The sequence below is a fragment of the Calliopsis andreniformis genome, unplaced genomic scaffold (genome assembly GCF_051401765.1).
Source record: "Calliopsis andreniformis isolate RMS-2024a unplaced genomic scaffold, iyCalAndr_principal scaffold0022, whole genome shotgun sequence".
NCBI lineage: Eukaryota > Metazoa > Arthropoda > Insecta > Hymenoptera > Andrenidae > Calliopsis > Calliopsis andreniformis.
In genome coordinates, this window is record NW_027480432.1 from 1,030,689 (window position 1) to 1,053,341 (window position 22,653).

The 22,653-nt window shown below is 36.2% G+C and overlaps 3 protein-coding genes and 1 long non-coding RNA gene across 8 annotated transcripts in view; 2 read left to right on the forward strand and 2 right to left on the reverse strand.

Moving 5' to 3' along the window:
• On the reverse strand, positions 1-2,949 carry Uxs (UDP-xylose synthase). Its single transcript, XM_076390710.1, has 5 exons — positions 2,660-2,949; positions 1,939-2,526; positions 1,747-1,860; positions 1,348-1,668; positions 1-1,280 (listed from the first exon to the last, which is right to left on the reverse strand). The coding sequence occupies exons 1-5, from the start codon at positions 2,718-2,720 to the stop codon at positions 1,012-1,014; spliced, it is 1,353 nt and encodes a 450-aa protein (XP_076246825.1). The 5' UTR covers positions 2,721-2,949; the 3' UTR covers positions 1-1,011.
• Positions 2,950-3,197: 248 nt separating this feature from the next.
• On the forward strand, positions 3,198-10,937 carry LOC143186882 (tripeptidyl-peptidase 2-like). 3 transcript variants are annotated; one of them, XM_076390708.1, is made up of 20 exons: positions 3,201-3,365; positions 3,888-4,016; positions 4,095-4,262; positions 4,670-4,830; positions 4,913-5,076; positions 5,157-5,489; positions 5,573-5,842; positions 5,919-5,948; positions 6,018-6,230; positions 6,313-6,469; positions 6,540-6,727; positions 6,806-6,960; positions 7,043-7,260; positions 7,333-7,567; positions 7,631-7,881; positions 8,840-9,069; positions 9,190-9,201; positions 9,428-9,885; positions 9,956-10,171; positions 10,248-10,937. In XM_076390708.1, exons 1-19 carry the CDS (start codon positions 3,204-3,206, stop codon positions 10,163-10,165), a joined length of 3,744 nt encoding a protein of 1,247 aa, XP_076246823.1. In that variant the 5' UTR covers positions 3,201-3,203; the 3' UTR covers positions 10,166-10,171; positions 10,248-10,937. The 3 variants fall into 3 exon arrangements, with proteins under 3 accessions (XP_076246824.1, XP_076246823.1, XP_076246822.1); XM_076390709.1 differs by having other exon boundaries at positions 3,198-3,365; positions 5,919-6,230; XM_076390707.1 differs by lacking the exon at positions 9,190-9,201 and having other exon boundaries at positions 5,919-6,230.
• Positions 10,938-12,835: 1,898 nt separating this feature from the next.
• Positions 12,836-15,223, forward strand: LOC143187407 (ribokinase). Of its 3 annotated transcripts, none has more exons than XM_076391642.1 (7): positions 12,836-13,289; positions 13,569-13,701; positions 13,828-13,954; positions 14,129-14,263; positions 14,331-14,422; positions 14,562-14,750; positions 14,920-15,223. In XM_076391642.1, exons 1-7 carry the CDS (start codon positions 13,240-13,242, stop codon positions 15,094-15,096), a joined length of 903 nt encoding a protein of 300 aa, XP_076247757.1. In that variant the 5' UTR covers positions 12,836-13,239; the 3' UTR covers positions 15,097-15,223. The 3 variants fall into 3 exon arrangements, with proteins under 3 accessions (XP_076247757.1, XP_076247756.1, XP_076247758.1); XM_076391641.1 differs by having other exon boundaries at positions 12,837-13,289; positions 14,102-14,263; XM_076391643.1 differs by having other exon boundaries at positions 12,838-13,289; positions 13,832-13,954; positions 14,102-14,263.
• Positions 15,224-16,499: 1,276 nt separating this feature from the next.
• Positions 16,500-22,653, reverse strand: part of LOC143187408 (uncharacterized) — a 90,636-nt gene continuing 84,482 nt past the window's right edge. Inside the window, exon 3 of the long non-coding RNA XR_013003200.1 lies at positions 16,500-16,545. This is a non-coding gene — a long non-coding RNA (uncharacterized LOC143187408). The remainder of the gene's footprint in view (positions 16,546-22,653) is intronic.

The following is a 22,653-nucleotide window of genomic DNA, read 5'->3' on the forward strand; positions in this document are numbered from 1 at the left end:
TATATTGCAATATTAAACATTTATTTTCTTTTTCATATCTACACGTAGGAGCATGGGCATTTCAACCGCACAAGATTATTCGTATATAAATTAAGCACAATACAATTGCTATTATCAAGAGACATCTTTACAAGGCTATGTATTTGAGAACAGCTATTTGTCAAGTATAAAATTACTTTCCTGTTTACACGCCTTTAAATATTACAGTACTGTGGCTTATGTTATACCATGTATGTATATTATACAATACTACTATTATGATACAAATATTCAGGATTCACGTTTTGCTGAACGAGACCGACAAAAACGTCTTAACTTTCGCGATAAAAAGTTTGGTAACAGAAATATCCTTCGAAAATTGAGTAATTGTACAAGTGCACGTTGATTATGTTGCTATGATACATGTGACATAAATTTGATAAAAGGCAAGGGACATGTATAATCGATAAAAAGTTGATTATGTAGAAATATTAAGTAAAATCAGCTTAATGTATTAACGTCCATACAATTTACCCTAATAATTCACGTAGGAAAAAGAATGCGAGTAACTTCCACCAGCACCATCGGTCGATTGCTAGAAATTTATAGTATACAACAAAACACTGCGAGGATTATACAAACGAGAGTTTCCTATATAGGAGACGTATATTAGAAACACGATTAATATTTTCCATTTCATCGTGAAGCAAGTAGCATGTTTTGCGAAACCATTGGCCATTTCAAATCAATACTGTAATCATAAAGAATACAGAAACTGATGGAACTTGAAGAACATACTTTCCACGACTTAATAAGGCTGAAATAAAATCAACTATGTAAGTATGAAGTATGAACTACGTAACAAATTTTCGCTTTCGTAAAATAAAGAGCATGTATCCATCTATATCAAAATTATATCAAATTCAATTTGGACGGGGAATATCTTTTGGCACATAGTGGTCCATAGTATAATGGCACTTTTAAGCCACTCTTAGAAGTGGATAAATCAATCGTGTTGATATCTTTTATCTCCTAAAGTTGTTCCACTATATCATGATCGTTTTTGTAAGAAGTTTTCTTAACACTAATTTTTTGAGAGTGCTTTGTTCTTTGCAACTCTTTCGCGAAGTACAGTATCGTTTTTTTAAGTCCTTCGGCTAAAGGAACCTTTGGCTCCCAATTTAAATATTTCTTAGCTCTAGCAATGTCGGGTCTTCGTCGTTGAGGATCATCCTCGACCGCGGCAAGCTCAACTATTTTACTCTTTGTACCAACTAGATCCTTTATTATAAGTGCAAACTCTGTAATGATAAAAAAATGTTAAAATTGCAGAACTAAAAAATACTATGTTTTATAGAAAGTAATTACCTTCTATTGTGTGCTCGACAGGATTTCCGATATTTACGGGTTGAGTATAATTAGACGCCATTAAGGCAACTAGACCGTCGACTAAATCGGACACGTACTGGAAAGATCGTGTTTGCTTTCCACTACCATATATCGTAATCGAATCATTCTGTAGTGCTTGTAAAATAAAATTCGAAACTACACGACCGTCGTTCATATGCATTCTAGGTCCGAATGTATTGAAAATTCGAGCAACGCGTACCGGAACACCTTCTTGCCTCATGTAAGCATAGCTTAGCGTTTCGGCAACGCGTTTTCCTTCGTCGTAACAAGCTCGTGGTCCTGAAATTGTCATATTATGTTTGTTAACCTTTGCAGCATAATTTTAGAGCGTAATGCAATGAATAGTTATTGATATACCTATAGGATTCACATGACCCCAGTAGGTTTCTGCTTGAGGATGTTCATTAGGATCTCCATAAACTTCAGACGTACTAGCTATTAAAACTCTTGCTCCTACTCGTTTTGCAAGTCCTAAATCACATTGTATTTATTTACAATCATTGTACCTTGCTTAAGAATGAATAACATCTATTATATAATAATACATACCTAATATATTTATTGTACCTAAAGTATTTGTTTTTATTGTTTTGACTGGATTAAGCATATAGTGAGGTGGACTAGCTGGACTGGCAAGATGATATATTTCATCTACTTCTAAATAAAGGGGTCTAACAATGTCATGGTGAACAAGTTCAAAGTTTTCATGGCCAACCCAATGCTCAACATTACGTTTTCTTCCAGTAAAAAAATTATCCACAACTATTACTTCATGGCCAGCAAGCATTAAGCGATCAACTAAATGTGATCCCACAAATCCTGCTCCACCTGTGACCAAAATTCTTTTTCTGTTTTTATAATTAAGAAATTTCACACTAGGAAAATCCTTGGACACTCTGTTTTCTATTTTAGCCTCTAGATGCTGTAACTTGCCCTCCAGCTCTCGAATTTTTATTTTTGCTTCTTCAATATCTTTAATGTCAGTGTAAGGTACTTCTTCTTCATCCTCTTGAACTTTATCATTAACAGATTCAATATTATTTACATCTGGTAAATGAGATTTTCTGTCCCTTGGATGAATTCTAGGAAAGGATTGTTCTTCTTCTGGGTTGACTATTGTTTTATAAAATCCTAATACTGCAACATTTAAAAGTATAATGTTTAAACTTTAGACCTGATACTGACATTAGTCGTCAAGCATTGCTACTTGTAAATGAAGCATTAGAGAAGTCAAAAAGAATATGATTTTTGCTACCCCTAAAGTATTTACCTAATATAACACAAATCACAGAAAAGGCAACCTGTTTCATCTTTCGCGGAGTGACAACCATGCTTTAACATTGCACATGTCTCGATTCAATTAACTCGCCCTAATCACCCCTGGATTTGTTACAGATTGTCAGCATAACGTAGCCCAGAGAAAGTGATGTCCTACGCTCAATCGTATGAAACATGTTATTTTTTGAAACTGACGATTAAAACACATAACCCTTCATGTTAAAACATACTACTACTTTCAAACACGAAGCTTGCAATCATCTGGAAGAACGGTGCTCCGTTCTTCCTGATTATTGACTAGCGTCGATGCTGCTATCTGAACAGGGTGATGCGAACACTGTGCCACCATGTCTAGCTTCTTGTACCATCTGTTTGATCCGATGTATCATAAGTAGATAACTTATCTTCAAAATTGCAATATAGATGGGCACGCACGCGCAGATTCTGCTTTTTGATTGATATATAAGGCTGTAGCAGTACAAAGGAAACATCTCAAGTAGTTTTTCTGGAGTCACGGTGGCAGGGGCATTTGAAACATGGCAGACGTCATTGATTGTAATTTTCCTGTTTGGGGCCTTCTGCCTAAAAAAGAAACTGGTGTCACTCAATTTCTCAACAAATATCCCGAATATGATGGCCGAGGAGTCATCATTGCAATTTTCGATTCAGGAGTTGATCCTGGAGTTCCTGGTATGCAGGTACGGAAAGCTTTTACACAGCACGCCTCGCGATTGTTCAAATCTCTATTTTTTCCTTTTTCTTTTTTTCATTTTAACCGAAAATCTTTGTTTTTGTAAATATTATTCTTTTTTTCAGTATTCAGTTTAACGGTCGTGATCTTCTTTTACACAACTTTCTGTTTATTTTCGTTTGTACTAAATATGAAAAACTGAATTTTAATCGTTTACATTCAAGCAATAAATTTATTGCAAATTGTCCTTTTTCTTTTTTATTATTTATGTATACCTTTAAGAGTTTCATTATATTATGATGGAATAACTAATTATTTCTATGTTTTCAATATTTAATTATACTGTGAAGCAACATAGGATTGGAATAAAAACCATTGTTCTCTCTTATTGTTAAGGATTTGAAAACTTATGTTTATCATTCTTTATTATATGATAACATTTGGAAGATGATGCAGCAAATTTTCTTAAAAAAATAAATGATATATATGTAGAATTACATTCTTAATTATACAATTATATTTCATATAGGTGACTTCAGATGGAAAACCAAAAATTATTGAAAGGTATGACTGCAGTGGAGCTGGAGATGTAGACACTAGCAAAGTTGTACAAGCACCTGATGGATACATAAATGGTATAACTGGCCGCAAATTAAAGGTATATTTTAATCAATATTTGTATTACTATAAAGTAAATATTATGCATATTCTTTGAAATGTATTATTTTTCTTTCAGGTTCCAAGTAATTGGGTAAATCCAACTGGACAGTATCATATTGGAGTAAAAAATTTATATTCATTGTATCCTGGCAAATTAAAAGAAAGAGTACTACAGGAACGTAAAAAACGTCTGTGGGATAGTTGTCAAAAAACTGCATTGGCAGAAGCTACTAGAGAACTACAAGTAAATATCCACATTAATTATATTTTGATATAATTTAGTTTTGATCTTTTTTCATAAAGTAAAAATTCATAGAATGAATGAATAACAATAGTCTATATATCAGTACAAATATTCAAGAGTGAAGTTGTAAATAGGATTTTAGTACATGTGATCCAAAGATAGGGTTGTTGTGAGTATGTTCAACCATTCAATCAAATGAGGCCAGTTTCACAATGTGTCACAGTGATCTGTATCTAATGCTATATTTATATTTGGCAGTTTGATCTGTTGTAAACCCATTGATTCATTACATAATAGGACTTGAATAAACTTTGTGTAGTTTTGATATTGTGTTTTTTTAAATTTACACAAAATGTTCTAGTAGCTTTTTAAACATAATTAATATACTATGTTTCTACTACTCATAGGAATTCGAGGCAAAGAATCCACAATTAACAACATTAGAAGAAAGACTAAAAAAAGAAGAACTTGAAGCAAGAGTTGAAGTATTGAATAACATTGAAAAGAAATACAATGATTTGGGACCTACTTATGACTGTATTGTATTTCATGATGGTGATGTTTGGAGGTAAAGATATACAAAGAATATTTGCTTATATTACGTGTGTACATCTTTTTCCTAATTTCATATTTTTATTCTTTTTTTGTAGGGCATGTATTGACACGTCTGAGGAGGGTAACTTGGAAGCTGGTGTATGTCTAGGAGAATATTCTTCAACCAGACAATATGCTCCTCTTATAGCAGAAGATCAATTAAATATTAGTATTAATGTCCATGATGATGGAAATACATTAGAAATTGTTAGTTTATGCTGTAAGTTTAGATAAAAGAATGTTATTTTTTGTCAAAGAAACAAATATGACAAAGCTATAATTCACTTTTTTATGTTGCAGCAAGTCACGGTACACACGTTGCTTCAATCGCAGCAGCATACTTTCCCGATAACCCAGAACTAAATGGTGTAGCTCCAGGCGCTCAAATAATTTCGTTAACTGTTGGTGACAGTCGAATTGGCACTATGGAAACAGGGACTGCAGCGGTACGAGCAATGATACATGTAATGAAACATAAAGAAAAAATACATGTAATAAATATGAGCTACGGAGAGCATGCACACTGGTCAAATACAGGAAGAATTGGAGAATTAATGAATGAAGTTATTGACAAGTATGGTGTAACATGGGTAGCATCTGCTGGTAATCTTGGACCAGCTTTATGTACTATTGGTTAGTTGGCAATACCTAAAAGAGTTTCGATATAGTGTGTAAAAAGTTTATATTTTTTTAAATTCTACCTTAAAATTGAATAGGAACACCGCCAGATATCAGTTCTAGCAGCATTGTTAGTGTTGGCGCTTATGTTTCTCCTGACATGATGGTAGCTGAGTATTCTTTAAGGGAAAAAATGCCTGGCATGCCATACACTTGGTCATCGCGTGGCCCTATGATAGATGGAGGAGCTGGTGTTACTGTTTGCGCCCCTGGAGGAGCTATAACTAGTGTCCCCAATTTTACATTAAGAAAAAGTCAACTTATGAATGGTACAAGTATGGCCAGCCCACACGTGACTGGAGCTGTAGGTACGTACATATTTACTATAATCATTATGTGTTACTACGAGTATATCTAAATGTGTTTTTTATGTTTATATTACAGCTGTTCTTATATCAGGACTTCTTGCCAAAGGTTACCCATATTCTCCATATAGTATAAAGAGAGCTCTTGAAAACTCAGCTCTTTACATACCAAACCTAGATCCTTTTGCACAAGGTTCAGGATTATTGCAAGTCGAACGTGCATTTGATAAACTTGTTACTTACAACGACGTTCCTGAAAGAGACGTAAGATTTTCTATTAGCTGTGGGGCAAATAACTCAAAAGGAATTCATATGAGAACTGGTGTCATTGATCGACCAAAAGATTATGCTATTACTGTAGAACCTGTGTTTCTTAATAGTGAAAATACCGGTATAATTTTACATGTTTATTAATATGATATTATATATTTTAATTGAATTTGGTCTATCATAATGTACGAATATTTTCGTAGATCCAGCTCGTAAAATTGAATTCAATTTAAAATTGACTTTGGTATGCGATGCATCTTGGGTTCAGTTTCCGACGCATCTCGATTTGATGCACATGGCACGTACATTTGCTATCAGAATTGATGCTTCTAATTTACCAGAAGGTGTTCACGCAACTAGGTACACTATATAATATCTACTCCCATATGATACAAGGAACAAATATAAACTTTAAAACTGTGTTTTATAGTGTTAGAGCATATGATGTAACAGACATTGCAAAAGGACCAGTGTTCCAAATACCAATCACTGTAGTGCAACCGCAAGAACTGCCAAAATCTGCCATCCTTCCAGATTTAACATTTACAAACGTTTTGTTTAAGCCCAGTACAATCCACCGACATTTTGTTCTTGTTCCAGAAGATGCAACATGGGCAGGTAAATCCTACCTGCAATATATTTCATGTATACTATACTATACGCGCAAAATTAATATTTTTATATGATTTAATCCAGTCATCAAATTGAAAAGTACTGAAAAGGATAAAACTGGTAGATTTGTAATTCATACCATTCAGTTGAAACCTCGTTTGGCGTGTAAAACTCTCGAAGTTAATAAAGTAATCAGTGTTACTTCACAATCTGAAAGCGTCCAACCATTCGCTGTTCAGGTATTACAAGTTTTTTTTTTTCACATAATTTAATTCAGCTGTGTAACTTTAGTAAACTCGATTTTGTGATAAACAAATGCAGGGAGGACTGATCTTAGAGGTGGTCATCGCAAAATATTGGGCCAACCTGGGTGACATGTTAATTGACTATTGTATAGAATTTCATGGAATTCATATGATAAATGGAAATCTTACGATGCAGTCTGGAGATGGAATAAATCGTTTAGAATTACGAAGTTCTCTTAGAAACGAAGAAGTAATTCCCAGTATTTCTTTAAAATCATCTGTGCAAATTTTGAAGTACGTATGCTTCAAATTCTCGGTATAGTGAACGGTTTTATATTTAATGTTAAGCATGTTCTAATATCGTAGACCTAATGATGCAAAGATAGCTCCGTTACGCGAACGAGATATTATTCCACCATCGCGACAAATTTATGAATTGCAATTAACTTACACGTTTCACTCGGCAAAAGCAACTGAAGTCACTCCAAATGCTGCATTACTGAGCAATTTATTATATGAGAGCGAATATGAAAGTCAACTGTGGATGATTTATGATTGCAACAAACAACTTATATGTTGTGGAGACGCGTATCCATCAAAGGTAAATTTTACTTGATAATGATTGTTAAGATATGAAATAACAAAATTGTATATTTTCTTACAGTATACTATCCAAAAACTAGAAAAAGGTGACTACACTTTGAAAATGCATATACGTCACGAAAAGAAAGATCTACTTGAAAAATTAACAGATATGCCATTACTTCTAAGTAAAAAATTAAGTAATCCAATTACCTTGGATGTATATGCCAGTCAGTCACAAGCTATTATTGGTGGAAAGAAAATGGTAGCAGCTTCGATTCCGCCTGGTCATATTCTTCCTTTGTATATTGCTCCTATGACCAATGAAAGCAAGTAAGTATCTTACGAAATAATTTTTGTTCTTTTTTATTATTTTTTCCACAAAATAAGTATTGCAAAATCTTTGAGTTGTAACGTTTGAAAACATAAACAATATTTATTTGCACTTAGTCTATGTTTATTCTAGAAAATATTTGTGCATACTATATACACGTAGTAGTTCTCGTATTAGTTAATTTTTTAGAATATAAATAAAAAAATGCACGAAAAAATTGTAAGGTTGAAATATAATTGTAAATGCTCAGAAGACATTTAGCTGAAAAATGTTCAATATTTTACATTTTTTTTTATATCAATGTAAGTGATTCGTTTTGAAAGTGCTACTGAGATAACTTTCTTCTTTTTCATCCCACAATGCAGCACTGAAAACAAGTGAGTTTATAGTATTATTTTCATAAAAATTTTTGCGCACTTAAATGCTTTAAACGTAGGTGAAAAAAAATGTTAATTTATTCAAGTAGGTGTTGTATTAAAATACTAATCTACAGAGCAGCACTAGATGATATCTTAATATAATCTTAAACGTAGATGAGTTTCCATATATAGTTATTTTATTCAGTTCGTAATTTTGATTGCAAAACTGTTGCTTATTTGAAAATATGAAATATTTAATCACGTAATAATTAACCTACGTAATTAAAGCTGTTTGACTTAGCTTCTGTTAAAAAGGTTTCAGAACATTGACTGCAAGTTTAAAAATACATGAAAGTGCAGAAAGTTTTTCTTAGCCATAATTAGAATGTATCTGGCTTTTATAATACTTGGTATATATTTCACGCTTTTAGTGAATGGCTGTATAATTTTCTCTTCATTTGAGAATGCTTTATTTTGCTATCTTTTATCACCTGTTAATTTTATTTGTAGTGACTCTCTGTAGTAAAATACCTCAAACTTCATTTAATATTGACTTCCTTAAAAAGATATTAAATTTTTTCTTTTCTTATTTTTAAAGAATTTCTAAAGGTGCGACTCTGGGTAGTTACCTGCAAGGTACATTAACATTCTGTAAAGATGAAATTGGAAAGAAAGTAGATTGTCACACGTTTAAATACATATTATCCGAGCCAGCGAAAAAGACTAGCAGCAATCCTGCCAATAAGACCGACAAAGAGAAAACTACCAAATGGGATGAATACAACGAAGCGCTGAGGGATTTGAAATGTAGTTGGCTTGGAAAACTTGGTAATTAGATTTTTCACATTTTTAATACTATTTAGATTCTCAAACATACGTCGTATAAGCCATCACCATTATCATTACATAATCTTTTGTTTTTCTTTCCGGATTCAATTCATCAAATAGCGCCTTCTATGAGTAAGTTGTTATAATGTGGAAATCATTGAAAAATTTATGTTTTTGAACCCTGTTCGTGTCAAAACTAAATAACAATTAAATTTATTTTTAATTTCCGTTTGTGCTAGAAAGTGTTAATATATTTTATGTTCATTTTTTCTAAATGTTCATATAATCATATCCCTTTAATTATCGAATAAGAGTTTTTGCCGGTTTGTTAATAGAATTTTGTTATTTTCAATAATAGAACCCGGGGAGTACGCAAATCTACTGTACGGAGAATTGAAGACTTTATTCTCGGATCATCTACCTGTTCACACTTCCATGCTAACTTCTTTGGATTCTCCTGAAGCCCGACGCCACGTACCGCATGATGATCTCTCGGAAAACTCTGTTTCTCTTGCGAATCAAATAATATCTGTTGCTGACTCTGTAATTACCAATATAGATCAAGATAAGCTGTTAGCATACTATGGTCTAAAGAATGATCAGCGTACCGACGCTGCGAAATTTAAAGCAGCTATGGAAAGACAGAAGAGCAGTTTAATAGAAGCATTAGTAAAGAAAGGATGCGCATTGGCACGATTGTACGTACATAATGTGAAGAAAGGAGAAGGTGATCGCGCGTCCTACGAACATTTATTAGAAAGTGTTACGAATCACTGGCAAGAAGTACAAAAGTTTGCAGAACCAACTGATAATAAGGTATACAATTTATTTTTTTATTAATATTTTGTGACTGCCTTTAATTACTTATATTTATCTTTATCTATAGGTCATCATGCTTTCGCTCTGGCATGCTCATGTTAACAATCAGTATGGTCGTTACTTGAAATTATTAATGCATTACTACGAGGAAAAGCCATTGAAAGAAATTGATGAAAAGTGCATAGAAATTGCAAGGAAGTTACGCTGGGAACACTTATCGAATTATATTAGTTCAAGTATACCGACACGTTACCCTACTTCGTACAGATCGTTTTGACCAATGGTATAAAAGTAAAACCTAAATCACAGGAATGTTTCAGGATTAACAACAATACAAAATATGACACTTTCTTTTTTAGGAAAATTTTTTCGAATTGATATCTGACGTTCTGAATAATCACAGACAGCAGTTTCCAGTGCAGCTCTTTAATGACAGAAGTATTTCTGTCTGACCAGTATTTCTGTTCAAATGTATCATACCTTCAGGAAAGTACATATAATATAGTTCGTGTTAAAAAAAAAAAAGAACAAAAAAAGGAATAACAAAAAGTGACTCTAGAAAAATATTTTAATTTTAAACATAAAAAATAAATCATATTCATATGTAAGACTATGACTTAGTTTATGAAAATCATGATACAATTTGATTGTCACTGACAAAAAACAAAATTAAGATTAGGAGCAATAAGTCGAAACAGGTCGTAAACAAACGAAGCGAATTGTTGATTTTTATTCGTCGAAAAAACTGTTATGAGATGTGACAATATATATATAGATGACTGAGACAGAGAAGACGTTAACTCATTTTATCCAAACTGTTATTGTTTTAACTTTGCATTTTTATAGCCTTTATCACATGAGAGGCACAACAAAAGCATCAGAGTATTGTGGAAACTGTTATCAATTTAGAAAGTGAATTTTTTAAATAACACTGTGTTACTCGAAAACATTCATTTCAACTAACATAATGTATACCATCCAAACTCATCTAGGTTTTTCCATTTTTACAATATACTGAATGTAAATATATATATACAAAGATGTACTCATACATGTATTTTATTTACATCCACAGAATATACTTTATGCTATTAAATTCTGCTGTAACTATGTATACGATTTATATCGGTATACACTTTATGTAAAATATATTTTCACTTTTTGTTTCTAACGAACACTATATTAAATGCATGTTTTTCACTTTCCAAAATATGTGCTACATGCACTAATGTATATAACAAAAATATATAGTGAAAACAGTCTATCAATTTTTTAATAAATACTAAATACGAACAGTAATCCTTACTTTTTATAGAATTATGTAATAAGATCGTAATTGCTTTGAAAATATAGGAAATTTATGTTCAATTCATTTATTATAATAATAAAAATAAATAAGACGCACATAATAAGGCATATTATTATTATGAATATATATTTAGCTAGTGTACCTTTTAATATACATTCATCAATGGCAAATAAAGGAAATTTACTAATTAAAAAGAATGGTATTGCTTTTATTTGTTACGTAATCGTGAGTAATAAATGTATGAATACAAACTCATGAAAGTTTAATATAATGCTATAGAATCATTATAGAGTCTCTATATATCATTGTTCAACAATAAAAGTCCATAGAAATTGTTTATTTATTGCAAAAACAACATTTGAACAATTCTTGGGGGCACCGCACCCTGATGATACGGGCCTTAACGAAAGTTGCTAGCGACAGCTTCGACATCTAGCGGCGGTCCGCGAACTAACGTTTCGAGGTGTCCGGCCAAATGTTAGTTCGCGGGCCGCCGCTAGATGTCGAAGCTGTCGCTAGCAACTTTCGTTAAGGCCCGTATCATCAGGGTGCGGTGCCCCCAAAAATTTTTCAAATGCTGTTTTTGCAATAAATAAACAATTTCCTTGCACTTGTATCATTGTAAAATGATGTGTAGAGGCTCTAAAATGGTTCTGCACCATCAAGTGGCTCGCAAATCAACAAATAAATAAGTTAATAACAGTAAAAGTAATTAATACATGTGAAAGGATATATTTTTAATAAATCCATTGCTCAAATTTAATTATTTAATGTATTTTATAAATGGGGACACAATTTCGTCCGACTTTCAGCAAGAATATTGTTTATTAATGATTTATTAATGATCTAAAGAATTTTATTCAAGGGGGCACCGGCGCCCTATAATACTGTCCTTACCAAAATGTTAGTTCGTGGATCGCCGCTAGATGTCGAAGCTGTCGCTAGCAACTTTCGTTAAGGCCCGTATCATCAGGGTGTGGTGCCCCCAAGAATTTTTCAAATGCTGTTTTTGCAATAAATAAACAATTTCTATGGACTTTTATTGTTGAACAATGATATGTGGAGTCTCTGCAATAATTCTATAGCATTAAATTGATAATAAATTAAAAAATTAATGGACTTCAAGTTATTGTACCACTATACTTTCTACAGTCTATTTTAATTAAACTATTTAAATGCTCTTGGAATGAATAAAAGATTTTTATTAACGAATATCAATGCAAAATGGATTATAAAGCTCTTATAAAAGCCTCATGTATTTAAGTGTTATATAAATTATTAAATAAATGGATGGATAATGTAATACAACAATGGTTATTTAGTAAAAAATTTAATAACTGCAATTTACAGCAATAAATAAACAATTTTTTAAATCTACAAATAATATAAAATTTAAAAACAATAGAGAAATCATAGAAATGTAATATCAAAGGAGAAAATAATTTATTCGTACCAGTTGGTTTCGAAAGGTGCGCGTTTTTGACATTAAGATTTAAGTGTGTGTTGCCGTTTATGATACTGTTTTTCTTATCAATTGTAATATCTGTAATTATTTTTTTATTAATTGAACTTTGTTGTACTTATTTATATATAAAATACAATTGCAGGATTTAAAGTAGAGAACCTAATCTTATCGTTGGTTGCATACATGTATTTTGATAAGAAGTGCATTTATTATTTCTGTTGTAATAACACGTATGATTCCGAATAAAATAATGAAAAATGAACTATTCTTAACATTACTATATATTATACCAATATTTCCTTTTGCTATTGTTAAATTGCTGCTGTATTTCGTCGCGGAAAATACGCCTTTACTAGGTTAAGTTCACGGTAAACAAACCGTTTATCTTCTCTAAAATTCATTGGTCATGTGATAATTGTGATAAAAGTTGATAATGTTGTAATCGTTTATACGAAAGTGTAGTTGATATTTGCTTCGCGAAGAAGAACAATTTCTTTATAAAACTTCATACTTGCATAACCTCACAACTATTTTTCAGTTTAAAGTTTTAAATAGTGCTAAGATTTTTGTTAAAAAAATGTCTTCAAAAGTTGCTGTTGTTGGTTCATGCATGATTGATTTTACATGGTAAGTGATAGAGGTACTTAGCTTAAATAGAAGAAAAACTTTGTTACTATCAGTTCTTTTACAATTCAGGAATACAATAATATTAACTTTTCGTTTATAAAAAAGCTGTAGCATTTAAATAACTGCTAACTAATTATTCAGTAATAAACCAATTAATTCTCCTACAAAAATTAAGATCTGCTTCCATTAAAAAAAGAAATTTATATAATAATGTATGGAAAACGTATGTAAATATTATATTTTCTCAAATCTATTCAAGTAAATACATTTATGTTTTAGTTTTTCTTCTCGTTTACCAAAGCCTGGGGAAACTATAGTCGGTAATAAGTATGAAATAAAGTATGGTGGTAAAGGAGCAAACCAATGTGTGGCTGCTGCCAAGCTTGGTGCTTCCACTTCAATCGTTGCCTCTGTACGATTCTTTATAGTTACTACACATATTGTTACATAATTACAATTTCTCTCTATTCACATTTACAATCATATTACACATTAGTAAGTTTAAAAACTTTACTACTTTAACAAACATCTGCTATAGTTAGGTTCTGACATTTACGCTCAGGAGTACTTAAAAATCTTTAAAGAAGAAAACATAGATGTTTCCCATGTTCAAATACAAAACAACCAACATAGTGGAATAGCTCATATCACTGTTGCTGACAATGGTAGGTACTATCAATTGCAAATAAATTGCTTTCTAGATATCAACATCTGAATCGCAACATCCTCCAGGTTACACTTCCATCAATTACCCTTAGTTTTCTTGAAATGTGCAGCTGAAACAAATAGCAAAATAAGAAATTAATTTCTAGGTGAAAATAGTATAGTAATCGTATTAGGATCGAATGCAGCACTGAGTCCCAGACACGTGGATAGTGCAGCAGAGGTTGTCAAAGGTGCAGCCGTCCTATTGTGCCAGTTCGAGACCCCGATAGAGAGTACACTGCACGCTTTAAAGTTACATAAAGGCCATGGTTAGTCTAACACCTTGCTGCTTCTCTATTCAGTTAAGAGACCCACATGGAATATGATATGCGATAGGTCTGTCGATCGTGAACGGGGCGCCAGCGATGGAGAACGTCATCTCGGACATTTTTCAATACTGCGATATATTCTGCGTCAATGAGACGGAGGTGCGTCAATCCTTTAATGGGTAGATAATTGTACCATCGCAGTTTTCCCTGAAAAAGGAATAATTAAACGCGTTCTTGTGAGGCAATTATAATCTATTTAAATGAACATGAGCAGTACCTAATCTATTCCCGATTCTAGGCCGAAGTTATGACCGGAGTCCAGCCTGTGGGACCATTAAACATGCAGAAAGCCATCGATAAGTTGCTGGATAAGGGTTGCGGCACCGTGATTCTCACCCTGGGAGAGATAGGCGCAGCTTATGCATCCAAGGAAAATAGAATTGCCAAGATGATTCATACTACGCCAGTTAAGCCTGTGGATACAACAGTACGTTTCAGAATCCTAAGCTCAACATCGAATTTTTTTATAAATGAGTGGTTTAACAGTCCTAAAAAGTTTGTCTTATGTTGCTATGACGTAATCTTAGAGCAGATGAATTTTAATTCAGACAGTTTGTTACTTAAGAAATAAAATTGCTAATACCTGTAATGCATAGGGAGCTGGAGATGCATTTCTGGGAGCCCTGGCATACTTCAAAGCCTATCACCCAGGTCTGTCGATGGACGAGTGCATTCGAAGGGCTTGCGTGGTTGCTACAAAATCCGTGTTACAATTTGGTACTCACGCAAGCTTTCCATCCAAGAACGACCTGTCTCCGGACCTGTTTGTATGAATGATTAAAATCATATATTTAAGTTTCTTATTTAAATTCTTCCTACTTTCTCCTTCTTTACCTACCCCTGAAATTTTTAAGAAAGCAATGAAATACGTATTTCTCAAGAATTTTAAAAATAAAATGATATTCCCGTAAATATATGTTAATACCGAATCAACGACCTTGCTTCGGGGATTCCACATGATCAAAATCGCCATGAACCCAGTACGAACGTCATTTTCTCGAGAAATTGGCATCGACGATCGGATGTATTTAAATATTTATCTGTCAAGACCATCACGCGAAAAAAGACATAGAAATGCAAATTAACAAACTCATTCGTAAATTGGCTGACGACTTAATTGATTATGCTCATTCACTACAGGCATTTCACTAATCTATTACGTCTTTCCCGCGTGAATATTATTAATGTGAATGTAAAAATACTTTTCTTCGAGTGTCTTTTCTCAAATGACGTCATATTGCGTGCGCGCAACACACGCAGTTTACGCCTGTGGTAGAAGAGGGAATGCCATTATGCAAATAAGGAGAGATGCAGATTTAATCTGCTACTATAGCGCCGGCGATCAAGATGATTCAAATATTGTAGAATCGAAGTCATCTAAATTAACGAGGTGAAGTAACCTGAGATAATAGTACGATCAGATAAACGAGTAATCAGTACCTACACGAGACTAGAAGTACCGAGAAAAAATTCATGGTCGAATAGAAGGCCTTCGCTAGAAGCCTGAAATCTCCACACGGTAGCTGTTTCAGAAGCGATCAGATACTTGACTTGGACCGAACGATCATCCTAGGATCACGAAATCAGAAGGTTCGGGTAACAAAGATTCCTCTGTATCAGGTTGCTAGTCACGTGAGGGGATGCACCCGATCGGCATTCCGGATGCATGTGAGTCAGCTGCATCGCTGCAACTGATTCACCTCTCAGCATGGTAGAAACAAGATTATTGAAAAAAGGACGTCCGTGGTTATTGAGTCCACGTTGACACAATGAGTTCCCCGAAATCGTAGGTACCTGTCGATCTTACATTCTTGCGCAAGTTGCGGACAGACGCGCAAGACGGGGAAGAGGTGTCCCGTCCAGGAATCTGGGCCCGGTTTTATGACGCGTATTCATTCGAATTCGAAGTTCCATCCAAAAGTACAGGTTCCGCTCGTCGATGTCCGCAGTCAGTGTCCGAGCAACAATCCGCGTCGCGGATGGTATCCCCCGTGACTACGTAAGAAGTGGTCGCGTGCAGGGAAAATTGTGTCGTGCGTCGTGCGTAAATGCCAGCGGGGAAAGGAGCGGGTCACTCAGCAGCTCCTCCATCATCCGCCGACCGTACAGAAGCCTGCCACCGCTGGCAGCCTCTTTTCCCACATTTCTGCGAACTTCAGGCATAGACGATGACGTTGGCGCGCGACCAGAACGGTGGCCGGTCTAGCTCAGGGGAAGGTGGGCTGCAAGAGGAAACAGGGACCCAACAGTGACGTCAAACGCGGGGACGTTTGTCAAGCATCCACGATGAACCAGCCACGGGGCCCTCGGAGGAACGTGGGGGGATAGCCACGCGCCCCCACTTGTTGGTGGGGCAAACACCCACGTTTGTCACGCGAAAGGATAAAAAATCCTTCGGGGGCCAGGGAACATTCAGTTTTCAGCAAACCACACAACAGCAACAAGCATCTCCTAAGGAGCAAATACTGGGAGTACTAGTTGGGAACCTCGAGGAAGTTCGAACAAGTCGAAGTTCTTTGCCGTTTGCTGTCGTTTTTCGGAGACTCGAGGTAGTTGTGAATACTAAGAAGAAGGTTTAAGCTATCTGGAGCGTAGAGGAGTTGTGAGCAGTTGTACCTTGGATAACAAGAGGTTCCTTAGGAGAAGTAGACAAGACATGAAAATGTCTCAACTCATCATCGTGACTGTTCTTCTCTCGCTAATGATGGTCCACGTTACTGGCTTGTACAAGAAACACGCCACTCATCGTTTTCGCGGGGTGACTGATTACGAAGCGAAGGGATCGGTACCCCGTTATTTGCCCATGCGCACTTTGGACCAGAAGCACATATGGAACAACGAGATGTATGAGAATCATGAGAATGCTACGCGAACGCCCTTAAAGTTCAAGAGGCGTGACACCATAAGCGACTTGCAGAAGGAATTAAACGAGCTGGATATAAACAACGCTCAAAATGATTCCCTCTGTGACTATGTCGTCAAACCAATCCCTTCGATCAATGATATCGATGGTAACTGGATCTTAAAGGACCTGAAACACATCAAGTGCAAACATAGGGGCAACAACTGTTACGGGGAAGGAACACATTGCTGCATTCAAACGTACACGCACATCAAAATTAGGTACTCTAATGCAGATGAGAGGCACATGAAAATCTTCACAGGATGCGTGTGTGCCCACCGCTGGATACCTAGTTTAACGAAGTCGTTTCCTTTGGAATAGCCGGTTTTTGAACGTATACAAAGTTGACTATGGTAGCGACTGCAAAATTAGGACTGTATACCTTTGGTTATCCTGAACGACCTCTGGTATCATGAATGGAGAATTCATAGCGAGAACCCATGATGAAAGAGGGTAAAAAGTATCCTATTGGAATGTTAAGAAGCAAAATGCAGTTTTTGGATATCATGAAAAGTACACGAAGACACTGCGACAGACAACAATCTTATGAGTAATGCAGGACACTGGTCCCAAAAGCTTCCTATGGATTTCAAAGTATCTCGAGTACCTTCATGGGACTCTCTTAATCACAATAGCTGTCTCAACATGAAAGGATTTTCATGCATATTTAACGTTTCAACATTTTTAATTAAATTTAAACTGACTGTAAGTCAACCCTTTGACATCGATTATGTCTGAATTTTGCGCAAGCAGAGATACTTTGTTGCACGTATTAAATTAATTTTGTTCTGTAAAAAGGGTGTGCAAGAGAAACAATGTGCTTCTTCGCGTCTACGTTTGAGATTCCTCACGGAAACTCGTCGTCAAGAGGTTACTTCGTGCCTAAGTAGCTTTTAAGAGACTATTCCCGAGTACTTTCGTCGACAATGGTCCAGATCGCCCCGAATTCAGCCAGCAATCTTATTCTCGGCTCGTGCAATCTTTCGATAACCGCGTTGCCGACATGACACTTGTGTGTGACAGCGTATACATCCAGGGTTAATTACAATTGTAAATCTTTATAGAACTTGTTTTCAGGATGCTCGGTTGCGCCTGGACACGAGGAATTTCAATTTGCTCAATACTGAACATTACATAACACAAGCTATTATTACATGCTCGAACAATTATTTATAGAACGGCTACGTTCCGTTTCCAAACAATGTGATAAACACAGAGTGTGATATGCGTTAACACGATCGTTTCATTCCATTTTATTTATAATATTTATTTATTTATTTGCCCACACGCCTGTGGTAGGTTCGAGTAGAGCCTGCATGTGATAATTTAATGGATGAGTTATCAATTGGAATGACTATAAAAGTATGATTGGTCCGACAAGACTTTGCATGAATGATAATGCTTCTAATACTATTTATATTAGGGGATAGTGTATTTATATTATACAGTTTTTATGGAATAAAGATATGTTTGAACACAGAAGTGAATGAACATTCATTTCAGCTCACCTTGAATGATCCATTAACATTCCATTACCTATATTTGTTTTCAATACTTTTTTCTGGACTATTCTGTTCTGTAAAAAGTCTTAGCTTCCGACAATCTTCTTCCTATTCCCTGCCAAAACAGTTTTTATATTCTCTCGTAAAGTTGTATCGACGTTTCGATGAATTTTCCATTGCACTTTCTCAAATCTTTTTACAGTGCTAATAAATCCTTAACGCTTCTTTTTATGGGACTTTGAATTATGAACTGCATAATCGTGGCACATTTTCTCACGCTACAAATCAGGTTTCGCAGATTTAGCCTGTCTTTGCGTCCCTGTCCCGTGACTCAGAAAACATCTATGATTTAATTTCAATACCAATCTAGGATTTGCTAAGAAAACTTTGAAAACCCACTGACGATAATGGAGCAGAACAACTCTGTCATGAAATGAACGCGTTAGCGTTTTACTTTCGACATAGGAAAACCCTGGCAATTCACGCTATCAATTTGTACAAAAAAGGAATAAGGAAATCGAGCGCAACGGGAATCCAAGATTTCTGCAACAGACACCTATCATTCCACGACAAATTGAAGTCCCACCCCGACCCATAGACAGACTAACGAGTTAGGTCTACGCAACAGGGATTCTCCCGATCCGCAAAAGCCTAATCTCTCTTCATCAAGACGATTTCGTAATCCCAGCATCAATTACATGAAATTGTCAAGGAATAGTAGTAACACTGTCGATGAATTAACTCTCTAGCTTGTGCAGGCGTCTGTGATGGATGTCATAACATTGCATTAATTGGCGTAAGGACCATTGCGTCGTCGTGGAGAATCCCATCATAGTCGCCGCAGCTTCGCGGTGGATTCGCCAAGTTTCCCATAAGAGAAGGGTAACATATATTGTTAATGGCACGGGAATACACCTCGTTACCTACAATCTCGAATGAAATTCCTGGCCCGTGTTCGCACATATGTCACGTAAGCTCAACGGGTGTCATTGCACGCTGAATCAGCCGCGATTCCGCGTACACGCGTGTTGCCGGGGGATTCCCGACGGCAGCACGCGAGACACGCGCTATATGTTGTAACTAGCTGAAGTGAAAGGTACGATGTCTTCGGGTAACATAATTGACAATTTTCCTTTGTGTTATTAAGAAGAAGATCCACCACTCCCCTTGGGTGATGTCCTCTCCTAAGTTTGGCTGCCTTCGGGGAACACGATACTTTGATATTTCGTGAGTGAACAGGTTCTATAGACTCCATTAAGTCTTCAGTTTGCGTGCTAATTAATTGTCTTCTTCACTTCTGAGAATATTTCGGAAAAATTGCGAAGGGGAATTTTTGATAGCGCTCCGAAGGAGTATGTCTTCGAGAACGTTAACCTCTATTGACCTGTTCGACCGAGTTAAGCGATCGTTTTCTCGCGTCGAGCGTGAACGTTTCAATTGATCGTGTCCTCCTGCGCGACTTCTTCCAAACACTCGCGCGATCGTTTGCATTGGGACGAAGCCAGGCGGAAATTGAATTGTTCTCGTTGGCTGCGTGGCAGATGCTAAACAAAGTTGGCCCGTCTTATTCTTCTTCGTAATCGAGTAGCATCGGAGACCAGGAAATCACCAGAGTTTCGTTTCTATATCGATTTAATGACTGTGTATCGGTGAATGAAGATCACCTGATACTGTCCTGAGTCACGTTTCATTCATGCGTTTGGGTTTTAGTAGCAAACCGCGAATCTTAATGAGCCATTCTGGAATTTCGTTGGAATGCGACGCTATTTACGCCACAGGAATTTCAACGATAACAAAATGACGTTGATGTTGTGAAATTCCTTGACAAAATTTAAGAAGCCGAGACAAACGGGAAAGTTCTAGATTTTCGTGGGCTTCACTCTACATTGTCGTCGCATGGGGAAAAATATTTTCAATTAACGGCGCGCAGAAGCAAAACTATCGATAGGAAGGGAAAGAGTTTTTCTGGTATCGGATTTCGAAAGAATAATGACCGGTAAAGGGTTTATAACGAGGGAAAAACGGGAACGGTGTGTTCCGCGCTTTTGCGAGATGATACACTGAAATTTTATATTTTTCTCCGTTGCAAAAGAGAACGCAAAATTTCTACATTGTCTTTCCTATTTTGGTTAAATATTTTTTTCGAATAAGAGAACACGGCCTCGCTGGTACAGGCTTCAATTAAAACTTTTGGAATACCGTTTATTATAATTTTCGTTCAACAAAGAAACTACATCGACTAGCGGGCCCCATTTACAAGCACAAAACTGGGTATTTTTCTTTAATTATCTACCTTTCTTTTCAATGGACCATCAGCGTGGTTCACGTGTTAATCAAAATGTTTCGATGCTTTCTTTTAATAGGACGAGAGAACCTGAAAAGCTCTGTATTTCAAATTTTACCAGAACATGAGCATTGGAAAAAAAGGTATTCTCTGATGAATTTTCGAAAGTCGAAATAGAAATATTGAAGTTTCTCGAATTTCTTTGCTTTTTAATTTCAACTTTCTCTTAATTAGCGGTTGTTAATTGATATGCGATGTGCACAGAATTTTTAGACAGCATTAGTTAACTCCCAGTAGTTAAATAGAAGGAGATTAGGACACTTTTGGTCAGCCATCGTACGCATCTTCCATTCGGATCTTTTTAATAAGCATATTTTCTGACCAAGTTCGCGAATGATTTCCATCGATGGTTTCTGCAATTCGATTATGTAGAGTAATCGCTCTAAAGAGCATATGGAGTTCAGCTTGCGAATTCTTCTCGCTTTTCAGGGGTATTTCTGCACCACGAGACGCGCAGGCCATGCGACGAAAATTGCAGGTTACTAGAAGTCCTTCGTATACATATTTATGAACGGGGACTCGTTTACTTTTTATCCATGCGCGAAGCGCGATATACCCCTTTGTTCTTACCGATCTTTTTGCCAGGTCGCGTCTTGCTCGTCGTATTTCAATCTCCGCGGGGCGGATCAACGCACGCTGGGCGAACTTCATAAACATCGAATAGCGGTTTCGATATTAAATTTATCGCGGCCGGAGATTACAATGCGCGCGTCACTCGGCTTTCAATAGCCCCCAGGGACACAACGGCGCTTAATTCTTTATGTTTTTATCTGGTAAACAGTCGAAGCCGTTCGCGCACGTGAGTGCAAAGTTCCTCTTGTTTCACCCGCTTTTGTGCAGCAGATCGCGACGCGTGCCCGCGCGCTAATCGCCGATCGAGAGCGGCTCGAAAGCGGACAGTGACGTCAAACGCGAAATGTCGAAGAAAAAGCAACTTGGTTAGGATTTGTTTCCTCCTGTTCTTCCTTTTTCTAAATCGGCGAGAAATGCAGCTGGTTGACGTCAGAGTGAAACCCGCGCTAGTGGCGCGCGGCGGAGAGCGTCTCGGCATCTGATTAGCGGCCGAAACATATCGTTGTGACGTCAAGCCTCGACAATTCTCCGCGTATTTTGAAAACGGGGGCAGCATGTAGGTGGACACGGCAAGGATACGTGGGCAGTACATGGGGCACCGTGATGCCACTTCAAGTGGTGGGACCAGAACGTTCAACGAAAGTGACCCGGGAATATTAAAGTTTAAAAATAGAAACCTATCCTCGAGCAATTGCAAACAAAGGCGAGCACTACGACGAGTTGCCCGAGTTTTAACCATTCCTCGTTCGAGATGCGCACCTTCATCTGTAAGTCTTCTAGCACAGGCTTGAGTAAATGTATTACAATTCCTTTCGCCTCCAGTAGATGCATCTTTGAAGGACGGTTTCGTCTCTCATGCTGGAGGTTTTATAGTTAAACAAACTGGAGTGTTCTTTCATTTAGCCTACGCCAAGAGCGCGTAAAGTTTCATTAAAGCTGTAAAAAGGATGCGACGAAAGCGGAGGCAAAACGTTCCCAAGTTAGACGCAAATCCGAGCCGTATGAAAAA

Bases quoted from the DNA above. Each gene is read 5' to 3' on its own strand.
- Uxs (XM_076390710.1), bottom strand. From the start codon at position 2,720: ATGGTTGTCACTCCGCGAAAGATGAAACAGGTTGCCTTTTCTGTGATT. The intron at 2,527-2,659 runs GTAAATACTTTA...TAAATGTTGCAG, and splicing joins TGTGATTTGTGTTATATTAG to TATTAGGATTTTATAAAACA. The intron at 1,281-1,347 runs GTAATTACTTTC...TTATCATTACAG, and splicing joins TGTCGAGCACACAATAGAAG to AGTTTGCACTTATAATAAAG.
- LOC143187407 (XM_076391641.1), top strand. From the start codon at position 13,240: ATGTCTTCAAAAGTTGCTGTTGTTGGTTCATGCATGATTGATTTTACA. The intron at 13,290-13,568 runs GTAAGTGATAGA...TTTATGTTTTAG, and splicing joins TGCATGATTGATTTTACATG to TTTTTCTTCTCGTTTACCAA. The intron at 14,751-14,919 runs GTACGTTTCAGA...TGTAATGCATAG, and splicing joins TTAAGCCTGTGGATACAACA to GGAGCTGGAGATGCATTTCT.
- LOC143186882 (XM_076390709.1), top strand. From the start codon at position 3,204: ATGGCAGACGTCATTGATTGTAATTTTCCTGTTTGGGGCCTTCTGCCT. The intron at 4,263-4,669 runs GTAAATATCCAC...TACTACTCATAG, and splicing joins AAGCTACTAGAGAACTACAA to GAATTCGAGGCAAAGAATCC. The intron at 6,961-7,042 runs GTATTACAAGTT...AAACAAATGCAG, and splicing joins TCCAACCATTCGCTGTTCAG to GGAGGACTGATCTTAGAGGT.